Below are 17,299 nucleotides of genomic sequence, written 5' to 3' on the forward strand. Positions count from 1 at the left end.
AATACGCGGAGTAAAAAAAAAACAAAGGGAGTATGTCTGTTGGCTAGCTAAGCAAAGAGAAACCTTAAGCACAAAGAAACTGAGAAAATATTTAACCAAAACAAAGTTGAGAAAAATATCCACATGGAAACACCAAGAAAATAAGCAGAAAAAAGCCAGGGGCAAAACGGTAATCCGGCGACACTTTGTTTCCATGTCCCAAAGGCGAAGTTGCTCCCGTCCTCCACCTACAAATACGCACACGCCCCCCATCCCCACCTCTCTCTCTCTCTTCCTCCTCCCCTCTCCCTCTCTCTCTCTCCACACGGCGCCCTCACGCGCACGCACACACATACACCTGTCTCCGCCTCCGCTCCGCTTGTTCCCGAGTGCGCTCGCCGCATTCCGATCCCGCCGGCCAATTGGTTTGGCGCCGGCGCGGGGGCGATGGTGTCGGGCGGGTGCGTGGGGACGGAAGGGGGCGCGGAGCCGGAGGAGTCCGCGGCGGCGGCGGTAGCGGCGGAGGAGCAGGTGATGCCGGCGACGGCGCCCGCGCGCGCCAGGGAGCTGGTGGTCGGGTACGCGCTCACGTCCAAGAAGGCCAAGAGCTTCCTCCAGCCCAAGCTCCGGGGGCTCGCCAGGTACCGACGACGTCGCCTGTAGATTCGTCCGGTCGCGTTTGTTTCGAGTCCATCTAGGTGCGGAGAGATGATTTGTTTGGAAATGCGCCGATTGTTTTTTTGAGATGATTAGCATGTCCTGCATTGGGGGAAAAGCGCTTGGTCAGACGGCCCCTGTTGTTTGTCCTTGTGAGTTGGATGGAACAGGAAAAATTATCCTGTCCAGGTTCTGCACAATTTGGAAGATATACAGCGGAAATTCATGATCCTTCTGGTCACTCCGTCTGCAAGAGGAGAACTTACTGAATGATACATACATCGTTTCTAATGTTATTGCGTTAATTAACACCTCGTCCATTGACCTCTGTTCTTGACTGGAGAAGATTCAGGGCACACGGTCCCCCTTCTTTGCTCTGCTTAGGGACGGAAATGGCTAGTGCATATCATTGTCCCACCCACTGATTGTTTGTCTGAGTTAAAGAGATTACAAAGCTGTTGAGCACAAAAGGGAGGGGAATACTTTAGCTTCAAATAGGATTAAAAGTGGGAAAACGTTTTTGTCAAGTTATAGTCCAAAAGGTGGTGAAAAGGGTTTCTTGATTGATACTCCCGATCGTGATATCCATTAGAGTATCATCTGCTTTGTTTACCTTGCACGGTATGCTTTATAGGCTTTTATTTTTTGGTTTATTATGCATCATGGAGGTTTTCTTGACATCTGTTTCAGTAATTACCAGCAATTTCAGATAATTTTAAAACACCCATTTATTCAATCAATGAATCGGAGTCTCATTTTTGTGGAATCATTGTGCGCACTGACTGAAATTAGTCTATTCAAGCACGTCTTTGTATTGATGCTGTTTTCTTTGGGATAGGATAGTGACATCGATGCACTCCCGGTCTTATGGTGATATTATATTCGCTTCCAGTAGTGACCCTTTCTTAATTTATTCACTAAACTGTAAATTAAGTAGATCCCTGAACTAATACAGGAAGCTGCCACTGAAATGCACTGTTTTGACATTATTCGAGTAATTGTGTCTAACCTTATTACAAAATGTTCGAGTTATTGACTGGTGTGACCAAGTGTGTATGGTAAGCAACTGCAGGGTTCCAAGTTGGCTTAAATACACCAGAGATCTAGAATATGTCATCAATTTGCAAATTGCAGTTACATGCTCAGTTTTTTTACTTGTCAGCTTGTGCCATCCTCACATCACTAGGACCAGAGCAGGATGTGGATTGCCGAATATGAAAATAGTATAGGTCCAGCATGATAAGATTCTGACAATAGTTAAAGGATCCACATGATTTAACATGTGCATTACCTTTCTATCATGCAAATCAGCACATCACTAATGCTCAGTGTGGACTAAAAATTCATTCTAATATAATTATCATTAAACCAGGTTCATCTATCTTATATAATATTCAATAAAATATAACCTGTAAACATTCATTTCAAGACAATTTACTGCTCATTTATGTTGTCTGGGTACTTATTAACATACAAGAGGTTGGAGACTTTAAATATTTGCATTACTTTAGGTTTAATGCTTTTAAGTTGTAATTTTATAACTTGGATTAATATGTTGAAGTGTTGGCTAGCCGCCAATTGCTTCCGTTGAGCAACTGGTGCTGCAGACTTACTTATTTGTTAGATTTTCCAGATTATTTGTTTCTCATCCTTGCAAAATTAATGCAGGAAGAAAGGCATTCAATTTGTTGCAATTGATCAAAAGCTTCCACTGTCAGATCAAGGCCCTTTTGATGTTATTCTGCATAAGGTAGCTATACGGAGTATATTTAGCTCCTACCCATGTATTTTATGTCAAGGGAATGTTATACTTTTAGTATTGTTCTCTGAGATTTCCTTTTTTTTTGCGAAAAGCATTTTCTTATTCATTGACGACAAAATGATAAAATTGTATTTTCTACAGTTGACTGGAAAGGAGTGGCAACGACGGTTGGAGGTCAGTAGCATACAATATGTTAAAACCACTGTTGAACTTCTCTTTGCGAGACATGTTCAATATCTTTGTAAGACATTTTCAATATGGTTATTTAAATATTATATGCATATTCTGTCCTTTTATAATTTTAAACTTCCGCTGATGGTTTTGCATCATTTTGATAGGAATATAGAGAGACACACCCAGAAGTTACTGTTCTTGACCCACCAGGTGCCATAGAACATTTGCTGAACCGCCAATCTATGCTTCAAGAAGTTTCTAAACTGGACCTTGCGGATTGTCATGGTATTTTTTATGAATTTTCTTCTAATTTATGTTTGGAAGTAACCCATCATCCTTACTATGATTATACAGAAATTCACTTGCCTTTTCTGGTTGAACAAATTAAGTTCATTATATTTGGATTAATCTTGTATTAACATGTTGCAAATACTAGTTCAAGTAATGATATGGGTATGTTAAGCGTATATGATATGCTATTAAATGTAGTATTAGGCAATGTGTTCCACTGTACTGTACATTTGGCTGACGTGAACCCTTTATTCTCTTGTCACCTGAACTATCATATTTTTTGTGACGCTGACCCCTTTACCAATGACTGTTGAAGCTTGTGATCCTTTTTGATTGTTTATCTTTTATCTTTACACACTTAAATTGGCACACTTAAATTGGCAGTAAACTTTTATCTGCTTTCATCGAAAATTCCCTCCACTGTCAGTAGCTTTGATATAATGGGTTGGTTCTTGGAACCTTCTCAAAGGCTGATTTGATCACCATGTGCAGTTGATTTTTGCAGGTAAAGTTGGTGTTCCGAAGCAGCTATTTGTTAACACAGACCCATTGTCAATACCAGCTGCGGTTATGAGGGCTGGGCTATCGCTTCCATTAGGTAAGTCTGCCTTATAAGGGCAGTCTTTCTCTTTTCAGCTACCATAAGGCACTCTGTACTATAGAAACAAAATTCAGGTCACCATTGCCATCTCTCACAGGTGAATGGACATGCTTTGTCCTCTTGACTTCTGTGAAAATTTTGTACGTGCTAGAGCAACTGTTCATTTTCCAGCATCTTTCCTCCATTTCTTGCCTGGTTGATCGGTTCATATGATTGTCATGTTAGTTGTAGTATTTACTTCTGTAGTCTGTACATTTGATGGATAGGTAGTAGGTTACAGATAGCTTGAAGGGTACAAATCTAATCCATGGTGAACTAACTGGATTAGGTCTTCTCCGTGTAACCTAATAATAGACAAAATAAAAATGAAGGTCTATTAACATTAGACATTGCTATGCTTTTTGTATGGCTCGATCATTCCAAGGTGTATCTAGGATTTTCTGTAAATCGATTGGAGTGCTCCCTGTTCTTTTTTTTTGAGCCGGAATCAGCATTCCGTGTTCTGGATGAGATATAAGCAAATGCATCTTTCAGTCAGAAGAGTAAAATTGCATTTCTCGCCAGATGTTATGTCAGTAGTCGTGAGTTCACCCTTTATGTTCACATCATGCACATAACATAAGTGGGCCTTCTTTAATTTTGATACCACCCCTACAAGCACACCCAAATCCACAAACCTACAAGCACACCCAAATCCACAAAAAGAACAAAAAAAGAGAACCCACAGAAACTGGCACATATGCAGAAGCTTATGAGGGCACTCCTCGAGCCATAGCTTTCCTCCGGGGCCCTTCCTTTGGACCCATCGATGATTGAGTGAGAGCTCTTTACATCTCTAGGCTCCACTGTGCGGCCTGGACAGAAGGAGCAGCAGTTTGACCCTTTCTAGGGTCTGATTGCATAGGCTGTTTATCCTGAGAATGCTTGACATGGACCTCCTCCTGCATGTCAACTCCACGTGTCACCTGACTGCTTGCGCCACTGACTAGTTTTTCTCTTAACCTGGACTGTACCTGGTTCAAAGCACATAACTAGAGCAAGTTCACTGGTGTTATATACCTTGTTTAGATGGCACAACTCGAAATTAGTTACTCAATGCCTGCTCCAGAATGCAATTACTCCAAGTAACGCCGAGTGTTTGACATTGTTGTTTGAAATGAAGTTTAACATAAATTTAAGCTGAGTTAATGTTTACCTGACTGGAGTATTTAATTATTGGCATTACTGGGGTCTGTTTTAAATCTCCTGGCAATTTGTCTTTCCAATATGGCCTGTTAACCACTTATACTGTGTGCAGTGGCGAAGCCTCTGGTGGCGAAGTCTCATGAGTTGTCTCTTGCTTATGACGCAGCTTCCTTGACGAAGCTTGAGCCTCCGTTGGTTCTTCAGGAATTTGTTAACCATGGTATTGTACTTGAGTTTTATCTGGTCGTTCCTACGAACATTTTTCCAGTTCTGTATTAACCTTTTGTTTTGTTTCTCTCATTTATAGGCGGCGTCTTATTTAAGGTCTACATTGTTGGGGATGCAATTAGGGTAGTGCGTAGGTTCTCACTGCCTAACGTGGATGAGGGTGATCTGTCAAATAACGCCGGAGTGTTCCGGTTTCCGAGGGTCTCTTGTGCTGCAGCCACTGCGGAGGATGCAGATCTTGACCCGCATGTTGCTGGTAAACTTCCATGGCTTGGGTTCTCTTGTCTTACAGTAATTGTTGGCATGTTGCCGTTCTACATTGATTTCAGAAAGTACATTTGTCAACTGATGTTTTTACATATTGCATCAGAACTTCCTCCAAGGCCACTGCTTGAGATATTGGCAAGAGAGCTGCGCCGCCGACTGGTACCAGAGATTCTTGCACTTGTTAGTTCTGCTTCATTTGATGCCATATGATTAATATCACCTGTATGCCTGATTGACAGGGTCTTAGGCTATTCAACATAGATATGATCAGAGAGCATGGGACAAGGGATCGGTTTTATGTTATAGACATGAACTATTTTCCTGGTATGTGATCAAACTTGTTTCAAGAGTGTCTACTTTATCTGATATCAGTTTGAGCCGTCTTCTGCTTATGAGTTTCGAATAGCACATGGATTTGTTAAAATAAATAAACATTATTACTTCTTGGAGAAGATTCTGGATTATCAGAATCTTACTTTGGGCAGCCAAAAGTCACATGGTTCCTTGTTGCATTCTCAAGAAATGACCGGTCTTGGATACACTGTGAAGTGAGATGTTGACCTCCCATGTCTGGCTGTCAGCTAACTCATTGTGTCAACGCAATCTGGCTAGTAGGTGCAAAATGAGGATAGGACCAATATGGCATTTTTTTCAAGTATATTAGAAATTCCTCAGATAAATCTTTTTTGGTTGCAGGGTATGGTAAGATGCCTGGATACGAGCATGTTTTCACCGACTTCCTGCTGAGCCTAGACCAGCAGAAGGAGTACAAGCGACGACCGGGCTATACCTCGGGCGAGGGCTGAAGAGTCGAGACCGACCAACTTCCCTCTGACCTTTGCCAGTATGTTGTCTCTTCGCATTCGCTGTGTGTACAAATGAATGTGCATATCAGGAGGAGAGGGATCATCAGATCTCATCTGTGGTAGAGTTGGGCATCAGTAGTTGCGATGATAAGGCAGCGAGGACTGTGTTGAACTGTAATTATTAATCCGCATTTTGGCACAACTGTGTTCTCTTCATGTTCTCGAATAATCTTGTTCGGCCTAGCAATGGAATCGAGCGGGTATCCGCACCCACGTCAGGTGTCCCAGAAATCTCAAAGTTATGTAGAACAATCCACGCAATATTTCCCCGCTGACGTGTGGTTGTGCACTGGCGGAGGTCTTGGCTAAAACGCAGACCTGCAACACGGCCGGGTTGCTTTGCTTCTACCGTTTGTGTGAGAAAGAACGGCATGCTACTCGTTCCTAGACTTATCGCGACCGCCTTGACTGCCTATGTCTGAAGCTTCTGTGGTGGCACAATGTTAAGGTACGTGTGAAGCTTCTGTGGTGATAAGGTGTTAAGGTTTCAGATTGTGTGCAGACTAACGAATTTAGCTAGCTGATCTCTTGAGCATGTCCATGTGGTAGCCGTGACCGTGAGTATTACTTGGCGGGATGCCTTGCGGGATGCCACTTGCACCCGCCGTGAGTACTTGGTGAATGGTTAATTTCTGCCTGAAATCATTTCCGAATCTAACAGCATATGTTGTGCAAGAGATTTGGACATCTAAATACACTCCGTCCGAAACTTAGACCGGTTGCTAAGATATGGTATATGCTATAGTATTATTAACATATGATGATATAATCTGATTTTTCTAGCCGGATTATCCTTTTTTTTTAGATACGACTATCAAATTTACCTGTAAAATTTTAACTATTAACTTGTATCACATGAGTGTTATCTTTCTCTATGAGATAGCACATGCTTGTTAGTGTTTTGTTGCGGATTTTTGCTTCCTATGTTCCACTGTTTTTGTGTGTTGAATGTGCATAAGTATTACTACTTGCTCATCTTGTGTATAGTTTCAGTTTAAATATGTTAACTTATACACTGGTTGTATTCTGTACATAAAGGCTGTCTTGGAAGATGTAATTGCGCACATCGGTTAAGTTGTGCTGCAGTTTTTTATTTATAATATGTTCGCCGTGTATGCATGTGCAATATGTGGTTCTGACTTGAGGCTGTTACTCATGTCCGAATCCGTCAAAACCGTATCCAAATCCGCACAGGTTTCATCCGTAAATTTGTGATTACTTGAAGTGGTTTCATCCCTATATTTGCGATTACTGGAAGTGGAAATATTTAATCGACGAGCTCGTTACAAATGTGTCAGGTTACCATCATTTGTGTTATCATAAGAAGGTGAAATCGTAAGCCATTAGTTCCTAATTAATCTGCACAGTTGACACCCTCGGGAACCGAAACAAACCTGTACCTACAACATACATAGGATCCAACAAGCCAGTTAGTTAGCTCCATCTTAATCATCATCGTGGTCGTCTACTTGGGCTAACCCACCCTACATACACGTATAATTAGGTCGAGATTCATCGACCGTACGTAAGCCACAGATCGGCCGGTAGCTAGCCAAGGCACAAATAAAAGAGAGCCAAAACGCAGCACATCAGCGGCGTCCGCTGGAGCTCCCGTGCCGCTCCTCGATGTGCTCCTGGATGATGGAGCCGGCCACCTCCTGCACCGTGTCGCAGAGCTCCTGGCTCGAGTTGGACGCCTCCTGCGCCGGGTCCTCCATGATCATCTCCATCGGGATCTCGTCGGCGCTGCCCGGGGGCGACTGGCAGTAGGCGTCCAGCAGGTGCTCGTGGATCTCCCGCATCCTCCCGGACTGCTCGTCTTCTCTGTCCAGCTCGATGAAGTCCTGCATGCGGACACCACACACGCCCAACATTTACAGTTTTGCATTTCGTTTTCAAAGAGGAAATGAAGTGCTATGGATGAATGTATGTGTGTATGTGTGTATGATGATGAGACCTGGGCGGAGAAGGAGTTGAAGATGCGGGAGAAGCGCTGCCTGCAGTACTCGTTGAAGAGGATGGTGCCGATGAGGAGCAGGATGGTGAACCCCGTGGAGATCGGCGCCTTCTTGATGGTGAACACGCCCAGCGCGATGATCTGCGTGAGCACCAGGGAGAACACCATGGTGTTGTGCATGATCGGCCACAGCTTCCCTCCCATCTCGTACTTGGGGTAGTACACGTTCAGAATCTGCAAGCATGCATGCATTTCAGAAGAAAATTGTCCGTTCCTTTCATGGATGGATGATCAAGTTATTAACACATGTGCATATACCTGGTTGCGGTACACCAAGTAGCCGAGGCAAAAGTAGACGAGCAAGAAGGGCAGTATGAGAGGCGCCATGATCGAGAACGTGAAGCCGAGCACGTTGAACATGAGGACCTTGGGGACTTCGGTGTGGTAGGGGAAAGAGTAGACGTATTCTGGCTCGTCCTGGTAGCAACATATGAATTTCCTGAAGAAATTGTACACCAGGTTGTACACCTGCAGTATCTCCGAGCATAGACTGAACCAGCCTGATGTGAGGACGTAGGTCATGAAGAACGTTGCCTGCCATGCCCATCCAAACAAAGCACACAATTAACAAACCCATCATCAGTTAGTTAATCCTTAGAACTCCCTCCGATCCAAAATAAGTGTCGCAGTTTTGAACTAAGGCACTAGCTAGAAACCAACCTACCTGCTTTGGCACGAGCTCGGCTAGCATAGACGGCATGTCCTTGGGTCTAGTGAGCACATTCAGCTGGTTGAGCACGGACCCTGATAGCACGTTCACAAAGAAGACATTCCAGATGTTGAAGATGAGAATCTTGGTGCACGCGCTCGTCTTCCTGCCGCTGCGAGAAATCGACCCCTCGATCGCCGAGAAGCGCATCATCAGGGGAGGAACGGTGTACAGGGACAGCAGCAGGACCACGCTGGGGAGGTACCCCGTTACGACTCTCACGCAGAATGACCTGCACGAACAAGGGATTCTTTCTTTCAGGCTCAGGGCATGCATGATGCGACAAGCTCAGTCGTCAGCTGCATGCAAACCTGTTAACAAAGTGAAATCTCTATGATTATTGATTAAGATTCTACTACTTACGTCTTGAGTGCGCCTCTCAGGTTTGGGAACATTTGCTTGAGCTGTTCCAGCTGCATCATGCTTTGAACAAACGCGACGGGTACGATGAAGACAAACATGAAGAAGACACTAGCCGCGAGCGTCGCGATTTTCCGGAGCCAGATCTGCCTGTAGGGTATCCAGAGGTTCGACCAGTAGACGTCGCGCGGCTCCGGCGCCAGATTTGTCACCCATAGCATAGGGTTCGAAGACTGAAGAACTTGGGAGGCCACAATTGCCGCGTAGCGAGTCTTGAAGAACACTATAGCACCTGGGCAGTCCTGTTGGGCAGCAGGACTAGATTTATTTATGAGGAGAGGATGCATAGAAATCGTTCAGACAAAAAAGAATGAGATCATGCAATGTGCTGGTCAAAACTTTAAACATGCAGTAATAGTAGTTTTAACTAGATCAAGTGATAACGATGACCTTTTGAGCCTCGACTACTTCTGGATCAGTGAGGTCTGACTTCTTGGCCTCAACGAACTTGTTGCGGTAAAGCTCAAACGAGGAAGCTTGTACTCCGCAGAGACCACATCTATTCAAGCTAGACCGCATGTTCTGGTCAAATGCCGAAAGTTTTACTCTTACAAATTTCCTGTAAGCCCTCTCGGCACTATCCTGCAAAAACAGAGTTTGAGGAAATGATCTTAAGTAGTCAGTACAGGATATCCATATATGTATATATAGGGCCTCTTCTGTGTCAAGCTGAATTTGAACGGCAAGTGTAAAAGTAGTGCATACACATTTTACCAGTGCAGCGAAATTGAATCGAACTAACTCAGAAGTGCGAACATGCATCATAGAAATTCGATCATTTTGAAATGTAGAGAACATCAAAACCGTAGACTAGTTTCACAAGAATAAATTTCATAGAGAATAGGTAAATAATTTGAGTTCCAACTAATCATATTTGAAAGGCAGAATTCTTACCACAAAATTCTGCAACTTTCCTTTTCGATAGATCATCTGATGTGACAGGTAACTAGATCCATGATAGTTAAGAAAGAAATTCCTGATGGTGTCATCAAGAAGCTCGTTGTGTGACTTTGGAATCGAGCGAACAAGCACAGCAAAATGACCCGGATTGGGCGTTGATCCAGTGATGTGTGCTAATCTCTTTCTTGAGATATACCTGTACTCCTGCAACATGAAGATGTATAATCAGCTACAGCATATGGTTGCTCTGAACTTTTTTGGGTAAGAATCTTTTGGTAACAAACATGAACAGCATTATATTGTGGACAGGTCTTACTTGGAAAAGAAGAATACAGGCTGAGATTGTTATAACATATAAAGCAGTACAATGCACCCAAAGCCTGTACATAAAAACAAAGGCCGCGTGTCAGTCAGATTATTTGAATTCAGTAACTAAACGTGATCGGGTACAAATAAAGATGCAGCTTACTTGCTTGATCCTTCCTTGAGATTTGCAATGGTGAATACATTGAGCGACTCCGCTGGGACCCGCGTGTGGGCCATTTCTTGGCCATTGTAATTCACAGGGAGCACTCCAAAGACACAGATAAGGGTAGTTATGGAGAAGATGCGTATGCTGCATCAGTCCGCAACAAGCAAAGCAAGCAGGCAGCATGTAATTGTAAGTAAAAGAAACATAGAAACAAGCAAACAATGGTGGTTCGTTAATCAATCAGAGGGAGATGGAATTTGACCTGAAGATGAAGAGGCGCAGGAAGACGACGGAGTCGAGGCCGGCGACGCGTCGGATCTCGTCCTCGGTGCACCAGTACGCCTTGACGAGCCAGCCGGCGGTGGGGAGGAGCCTCTCGAAGGAGAAGTAGTCCACCTGCTGCCGGAACTTCTCCTCGGCGAGCCGCCGGCCGAAGTAGACGCGGAAGTTGTGCGGCTGCTTGCGGAGGATGGAGTAGAGGGACAGATAGAGAATGCACAAGGCGATGTTTATGCCCGCCGAAGTCAGAAGGGCGGAAAATTCCATCCCCTGCCTCCTCTACCTTGTGCTCTTGGATCTCCTGACCATCTACCCATGAAAGAACTGCGCACGCACGCAAACATTTCATTTAGATTCAGTCCACCGGATGATCAATCAATTCTGCACGTTCGATGAATTAATCGACAGCATGCATCTTAAGAATTCTGCTGTACTTGGCGGATTGCATTTTGATCTGCGATCAATCAGTACCAAATGTGATCTTTTGAGATGCGAAATGACACACTGCAATAAATAATTCCCCAAACTGCATGCAATGCAAAGAGATACGGCGTCTAATCAAGAGGCCCGGAGCCAAGCGAGCACGGCGCACGGCGACGGTGGCCGGCCGGAGCGAGGAGGAAATTGAGATGACACGCGCGAGGGAGACTTACGGATCGATCGCGCGTCACATGCAACCGGCCTCTGCCGGATCCAGCAGCGCACCTTGGTGTCGTCAGCGATCGCGCGGAGGAGGAGGCGGCGACGGCGGTGGGTCGCCGGCCGGCCGGTGCCCCTTGGCGACGGCAGCGCGCGGGAGGTGGTTGGCGGGGTTGTCGGCGAGGGGAGGGCGGGGCGGAGGCAACCGTGCGCTCGCGGTTGTGGTGGGGGGCGCTGCGTCGTTCGCGTCGCGTCGTGCTGCATGCAGCCGCGTGGCGTCTTTGGTTTCTTTCTTGGCGTCGTTTTAGTTTTTTTTGAGGGGATGGTGGTTTCTTCGCGTCCTAATAACGCATAGCGCACCGCAGGCTCCCCTGCCGGCCCGCGATGGCCCGTCACGTCTGATCCAGCAGAGACACATTTTAATGGGCCGGCCCATCTTCTACCTTGGGCCGAAAATCGTCTGTGCTTGACTCCAAAAAAAGGTCCACAGGTGTGCTTTGCTCTTGTCTAAAAAAAAGGTGTGCTTTGCTCAAAAGCAAAAGGAGTTCAAAAAGTCTGGACTACAGACAAGAAAAACACATTTTTTAGGGTGAAAAACACATTTTAAAACATCTGCTCTCTAGTTCCGGGGGATCCGGCTTGCCAGCTCCCTCCTCATGCTCCCATTCGTGCTCCCACTTCATCCTATGGTTGTCTTTTTTCCTCTTTTCTGTCTAATCTAATCATCTCCTCCCCCTGATTTTAAGGGATGGGGCCGAGCCTTATTTTGTCCAATCAAATTAAGCCACATACGCGGAAGCATGGATGGGCACACGCCAGGGGAGCAGGCAAGTCTCGTCCGGTTCCAGGCCGGCTTGGGAGTTGACCGGGGCTCAGTTCAAGTTCTTCTCATCTTTTTTTTCGGGGTAATTTCTTCTTATCTTTATCTCGAATCCTTCCTTTTCTTTTTATGTCCATTTTCATTCGCAAAAGAGAAAAGAATCCTACCATATATATTCCCTTTCGGCCGCCGTGCTGGCATAGAGTATATTTTCCACGGTCACTCTCACGTATCTGCGTGTCAGCACGAGCGATCTAAGCCAGGATAATCCATTGACGCGGTACCGTGTGTTGGGTTCGTCCATCTTATCCCGTCCATCGCATTCCCATGGAAGAGCAAAACATTTTTTTTTGAGAACCAAGGAAGAGCAAAACTTTGACCACACCAGATACGTCAATGTGCACTGTACTAAAATCACAAATACGTCGATGTGGCCAATACACTCCGATTTAAGAATGCTCCCACAAAAACGTACGTAGGCCGAATCGGAGACACGCCTCCACGTATTCCGCCGAAAACGTATTTATGTTCCGCCACGTCTCCGTCACGCAAAACTTGCACGGAATCCCTACGTTTACACCATGCCAACATAAAATCTGAAATAAAATAAATTTTGCGCTGTGTTGATTCCGCAAAAGGAGTTGCGGTGTGTTGGGAACGATCGTACAACAGTGATAAGTAGGATACTTCCTCTGTCCCAATTTATAATTTTAAATTTGGGACGGAAATAGTAAATACTATTATATGTTACAACCTCTCTCTCAGTTTACATGACGTGTGCGTACCTCTAGATCATCAATTTGACCAACCTAATATAAGTCATATATTACAAAAAATATACCAACATAAACTTCAGAGTTTTTATTTTCAAAAGATATAATTTTTTCGTTATATAATTTATATTAAGATGATAAAATTGGGAACCTAGGTATATGCATAGGACTTGTAAACTGAAACGGAGGTAGTATTCAAAATAAGTGTCATGGTTTTCAAAAATTCAAAATTGTGACATTATTTTGTGGTTCTGTAAAATAAATTTGGGACGGAGATAGTAAATACTACTATATGTTATTCAAAAGGCCTCCGACAGGCACAGGGCGGTGCGTGAAGGCCACGGACGTGAAGCCAAGAGGGCTGACGCGCGCCCAAGTCAACCGGGCCATGCCTTGGTTGGAATCAATCGCCACTTACAGTTAACGCGTCACAGGACTGGACTGGACTTGCCTGTGGATGGAAGGCTAGTACCGCGCGTGATGCATAAGACAGCCGTACGTGTTACCATGTCGCTGAGGAAGTTGGTCTGTGGTGGGGTGCCGATGCATGTCGACCAAGGTGACCTGACCAGTCACCACCTGCACTAGTGCGCAGTGCTAGACAGGCGGACAGGCACGGGGGGCCGAGTGCGGAGGGACAGATCGAGCCGGGCCACGTACCCCTCGCGTCTCGTTTAGACTCTCGCAGTTTAGGGCTAGGATTGATGGATTTTGGTCATAGTTTTTTTTTTGAGCGATAACCATAATTTTATTCATCAAATACCACAGTTTGTGGGATACAACGAGGGTTGTGGGGTTGAGTAAGCCACACATGACGCCCATGAGGTAAATTCAGAGAAAATTTAGCTAGACTATGACCGTCGTTGTTCGAACGACGTCCTTCAAAAACAATTTTACTGTTGAAACTCACAGCCCTGGCCCTAACCTCGGTGATGATGGAGCCACAGAAGCCCCTTTCGTTCCGGTTGATGTCATCTACGACTTGCTTAGAAGCGATGATGATATTTTGTAGAGCTAGGTCTTCCGCCAGCGCATATGCTTCTCTGCAGGCAATTGACTCTAAGATAGATGCCTCATGTACTCCCGAGATAACCAGGGAAGAACTGCCAAGATATGTGCCATGATCATCCCGACAGGCTGCTACTGCGGAGCCCCTTTTGTGATATTTAGATGTGCCTGCATCCACATGGATCTTTGCAAATCCTAGTGGCGGGGCTTTTGGCCGCACACTCCTGCTCGGCGGTTGCTGATTTGCGCCCCTAGTCTGCGGTGAGGGTTGTTGTTCCTTGATAATTTCTAACTCCGCCATATACCTGTTGATAAAAGCATGAGTTGCATGGGGGCTCTGAAAATCACCTTCATGTATGGCCTTTCTACGCACAGTCCATATTGCCCATAGAGTTTAGAGGGGTTGGTATGCGCTTGCTCTGTCAGCCTGCTATTGTTTCGCAGGGAGCATGGGCCAAGCGGGGCAAGAGGCCCGTGCACGTAAAGAGTGTGCGTGTTAGAGGATGTGAACCTGCAAAACACTCTTTTTTTAAGAAAACTACCAATCTATTCATCTTCAATCATGGCAATACAATGAACACCAGAAATAATAAAAATTACATCTAGGTCCGTAGACCACCTAGCGACGACTACAAGCACTGAAGCGAGCCAATGGCGCGCCGCCATCATCGCCCCTTCCTTGTCGGAGCCGGGCAAAACTTGTTGTAGTAGACAGTCGGGAAGTCGTCATGCTAAGGCCCCGTAGGACCAACGCAGCAGAACAGCAACCGCCGCCGATGAAGAGTAGCATAGATCGGAACAATTCAACCTGAAGAAACACAAACATAAACGAACTACGACCAGATCTGAGCAAATTCACCAAGGATAGATCTGAAGAAAATATGCCGTAGAGGCAATAATAAAGTTATTATTTGTATTTCCTTATATCATGATAAATGTTTATTATTCATGCTAGAATTGAGTTAACCGGAAACTTAGTACATGTGTGAATACATAGACAAACAGAGTGTCACTACTATACCTCTACTTGACTAGCTCGTTAATCGAAGATGGTTAAGTTTCCTAGCCATGGACAAAAGTTGTCATTTGATAAACGGGATCACATCATTAGAGAATGATGTGATTGACTTGACCTATCCGTTAGCTTAGCACTATGATGGTTTAGTTTACTGCTATTGCTTTCTTCATAACTTATATATGTTCCTATGACTATGAGATTATGCAACTCCCGAATACTGGAGGAACACTTAGTGTGCTATCAAACGTCACAACGTAATTGGGTGATTATAAAGATGCTCTACAAGTGTCTTCGATGGTGTTTGTTGAGTTGGCATAGATCGAGATTAGGATTTGTCACTCCGATTGTCGGGGAGGTATCTCTGGGCCCTTTCGGTAATGCACATCACTATAAGCCTTGCAAGCAATGTGACTAATAAGTTAGTTGCGGGATGATGCATTACGGAACGAGTAAAGAGACTTGCCGGCAATGAGATTGAACTAGGTATTTGTAACACCCCGAGACCGATGCGCCAGGTGTCTTCCTGTTATTCGCCGTTGTTGTCTTGTCATTCACTTGTGTGTTGCATTTTGTCATGTCATCATGTGCATTGCATCATCACGTTTTCAAAACTTGCATCCGTCTCGGTCTCCTCGTTCTTTCCGTTGTCCGTTCTGAGCCCGACCACATTTGCACGCGCCCGCGGCACGTCCAAAATATTATTTTATAAGTGGCCGGAAAATGTTCTCGGATTGGGTTGAAAGTTGGCGGGTGGTCTTATTATAGTGTAGATAGACCGCCTGTCAAATTTCATCGCATTCGGAGTTCGTTTGATAGCCCAACCGTTAAACTATAGCGGCATTATAGCCGGACACGCGTCGGGCGTTTTCGGTCTCCGAAAACAGTCGCTGGGTCTCTCTCTTTTCTCTTTTCTCAGCCTGAGGCCTTCTGCCCAGTCCACTACCTACCGCCAGACCCAACCTAACCTCCCTCGTCAGCCCGCGGCCCTCCTCGCGCGCGTCCGAAAGTTGTCCCGGACCCGACCCAGACAGTCGTCACCGTTGAATCCGGATCAACCCCAAACATCTACAAAACGTCTCCGTTTTGTTAATTGGACTTCCTAACATATTTTTTCCGTCCGTCTGATTACGATCGGAGGGACGAGATAGCCCCTAGACTAACATACCCGCTATATATACTAGTCTAAAACCGTGACCAAATCCCTAATTTCTAGGGATCCTACCTAGCGCCGCCGCCACTCTCTCGGGATTTCCTACCTAGCGCCGCCGCCACTCTCTCGGGATTTCCCCAGATCTGATCCATCCAATCCCCCCCAATCAGTGCTCTCCTACAGATCCCCTTGATCCACCAGCCAGCGAGCACCACCAGCAGGACCAGTCCCACGCCGCAACCTCCTTGTCCCAATCCAGGGGCGACTCGCCGAAGTCCAGTCGCTGGTCCGGTAGCTCCCTGCGCCCCTGCCTCTCCTTTCCTCGTCCTTCTCTCCTATCTCTCTCACCGCGTGCTCCCTCTCTCTACCGTGTCTCTGCGGGAATCGTACCGCGCCGCCGGCCATGGATGCCACCAAGTTTTTCCCCGCCGCTGCTGCCGTTCCCCTGCCATGGCGCCTTGGTCTCCTCTGCTCCCGCACCTGAGGCCCGAGCTCCTCCAGCTCGACCCAGTCGTCGCGAGCTCCTGTGCCTTCCGCATCGTCCCGACCTCGTCCTCCGCCGTCGCCCTTTGCTTCGAGCTGCCGTCCGCGCCTCGATCTCCTCCAAGACCGGCCGGACCTCCTCCGGTGACCAAGACCCGCCCAGACGCCGCTGCAAGTCCTCGTCACCGGCCTCTGCTTCTGCGTATGGAAACGACGATGAATAGCGACAAGTCCCCTTGCCCGTCTGCGTTGACCCCCTCCTTTGCCTCGTGCGAAGCCCAGCTCCAGCAGCGCTGCGTTGACCGCGCCTTCCCTTCGCCCGATCCAGCCCTGCTGGCCTGCTGCTACCTCTCCAGATCTGGGCCGAAGCCCATGGTGAGGCCCTGCGCCTCCTGTGTTTTTTTCTTTTCTTTCTCTTTCTTTATTCCCTGTTGGGCCTCTGCTTAGTTTCAGCCAGGTTTTTTTTCCTTAGCTGCGATTTTATCAATTTCCAGGGCATTGCACTTTTGCAGACCAGCCCCTAAACTTCATGCATTTCATTACTCACAAATGGTGCATCATATGTAAAAACTTTAAATATGAAACTTGCTTAGAAGTTTGT

The 17,299-nt window shown here is 45.9% G+C and overlaps 2 protein-coding genes across 2 annotated transcripts; one reads left to right on the forward strand and one right to left on the reverse strand.

The window, feature by feature from the left end:
- The first annotated feature begins 253 nt into the window (after positions 1 to 253).
- On the forward strand, positions 254 to 6,223 carry LOC125550490 (inositol-tetrakisphosphate 1-kinase 3). The gene is made up of 10 exons (XM_048713496.2): positions 254 to 620; positions 2,305 to 2,386; positions 2,540 to 2,572; positions 2,737 to 2,857; positions 3,369 to 3,461; positions 4,762 to 4,869; positions 4,957 to 5,133; positions 5,248 to 5,303; positions 5,384 to 5,468; positions 5,841 to 6,223. The coding sequence occupies exons 1-10, from the start codon at positions 427 to 429 to the stop codon at positions 5,948 to 5,950; spliced, it is 1,059 nt and encodes a 352-aa protein (XP_048569453.1). The 5' UTR covers positions 254 to 426; the 3' UTR covers positions 5,951 to 6,223.
- Positions 6,224 to 7,342: 1,119 nt separating this feature from the next.
- On the reverse strand, positions 7,343 to 11,683 carry LOC125550488 (hyperosmolality-gated Ca2+ permeable channel 2.1-like). Its single transcript, XM_048713495.2, has 11 exons — positions 11,461 to 11,683; positions 10,791 to 11,131; positions 10,526 to 10,672; positions 10,373 to 10,436; positions 10,051 to 10,260; positions 9,547 to 9,738; positions 9,100 to 9,398; positions 8,692 to 8,968; positions 8,286 to 8,561; positions 7,968 to 8,201; positions 7,343 to 7,854 (listed from the first exon to the last, which is right to left on the reverse strand). The coding sequence occupies exons 2-11, from the start codon at positions 11,072 to 11,074 to the stop codon at positions 7,600 to 7,602; spliced, it is 2,238 nt and encodes a 745-aa protein (XP_048569452.1). The 5' UTR covers positions 11,075 to 11,131; positions 11,461 to 11,683; the 3' UTR covers positions 7,343 to 7,599.
- Positions 11,684 to 17,299: the final 5,616 nt, after the last annotated feature.

Source organism: Triticum urartu, chromosome 4A (assembly GCF_056163025.1).
Source record: "Triticum urartu cultivar PI428250 chromosome 4A, HENAU_Tu73, whole genome shotgun sequence".
Taxonomy (NCBI): Eukaryota; Viridiplantae; Streptophyta; class Magnoliopsida; order Poales; family Poaceae; genus Triticum; species Triticum urartu.

What these genes read in the sequence shown, in the direction of transcription:
- LOC125550488 (XM_048713495.2), bottom strand. Translation starts at nt 11,074, where the DNA reads ATGGAATTTTCCGCCCTTCTGACTTCGGCGGGCATAAACATCGCCTTG. An exon ending in CTGCGCCTCTTCATCTTCAG is followed by an intron (nt 10,673 to 10,790) that starts GTCAAATTCCAT and finishes GGACTGATGCAG; the next exon opens with CATACGCATCTTCTCCATAA. An exon ending in CCTGTATTCTTCTTTTCCAA is followed by an intron (nt 10,261 to 10,372) that starts GTAAGACCTGTC and finishes TTCATGTTGCAG; the next exon opens with GAGTACAGGTATATCTCAAG.
- LOC125550490 (XM_048713496.2), top strand. Translation starts at nt 427, where the DNA reads ATGGTGTCGGGCGGGTGCGTGGGGACGGAAGGGGGCGCGGAGCCGGAG. An exon ending in TGGGCTATCGCTTCCATTAG is followed by an intron (nt 3,462 to 4,761) that starts GTAAGTCTGCCT and finishes TACTGTGTGCAG; the next exon opens with TGGCGAAGCCTCTGGTGGCG. An exon ending in TCAGGAATTTGTTAACCATG is followed by an intron (nt 4,870 to 4,956) that starts GTATTGTACTTG and finishes TCTCATTTATAG; the next exon opens with GCGGCGTCTTATTTAAGGTC.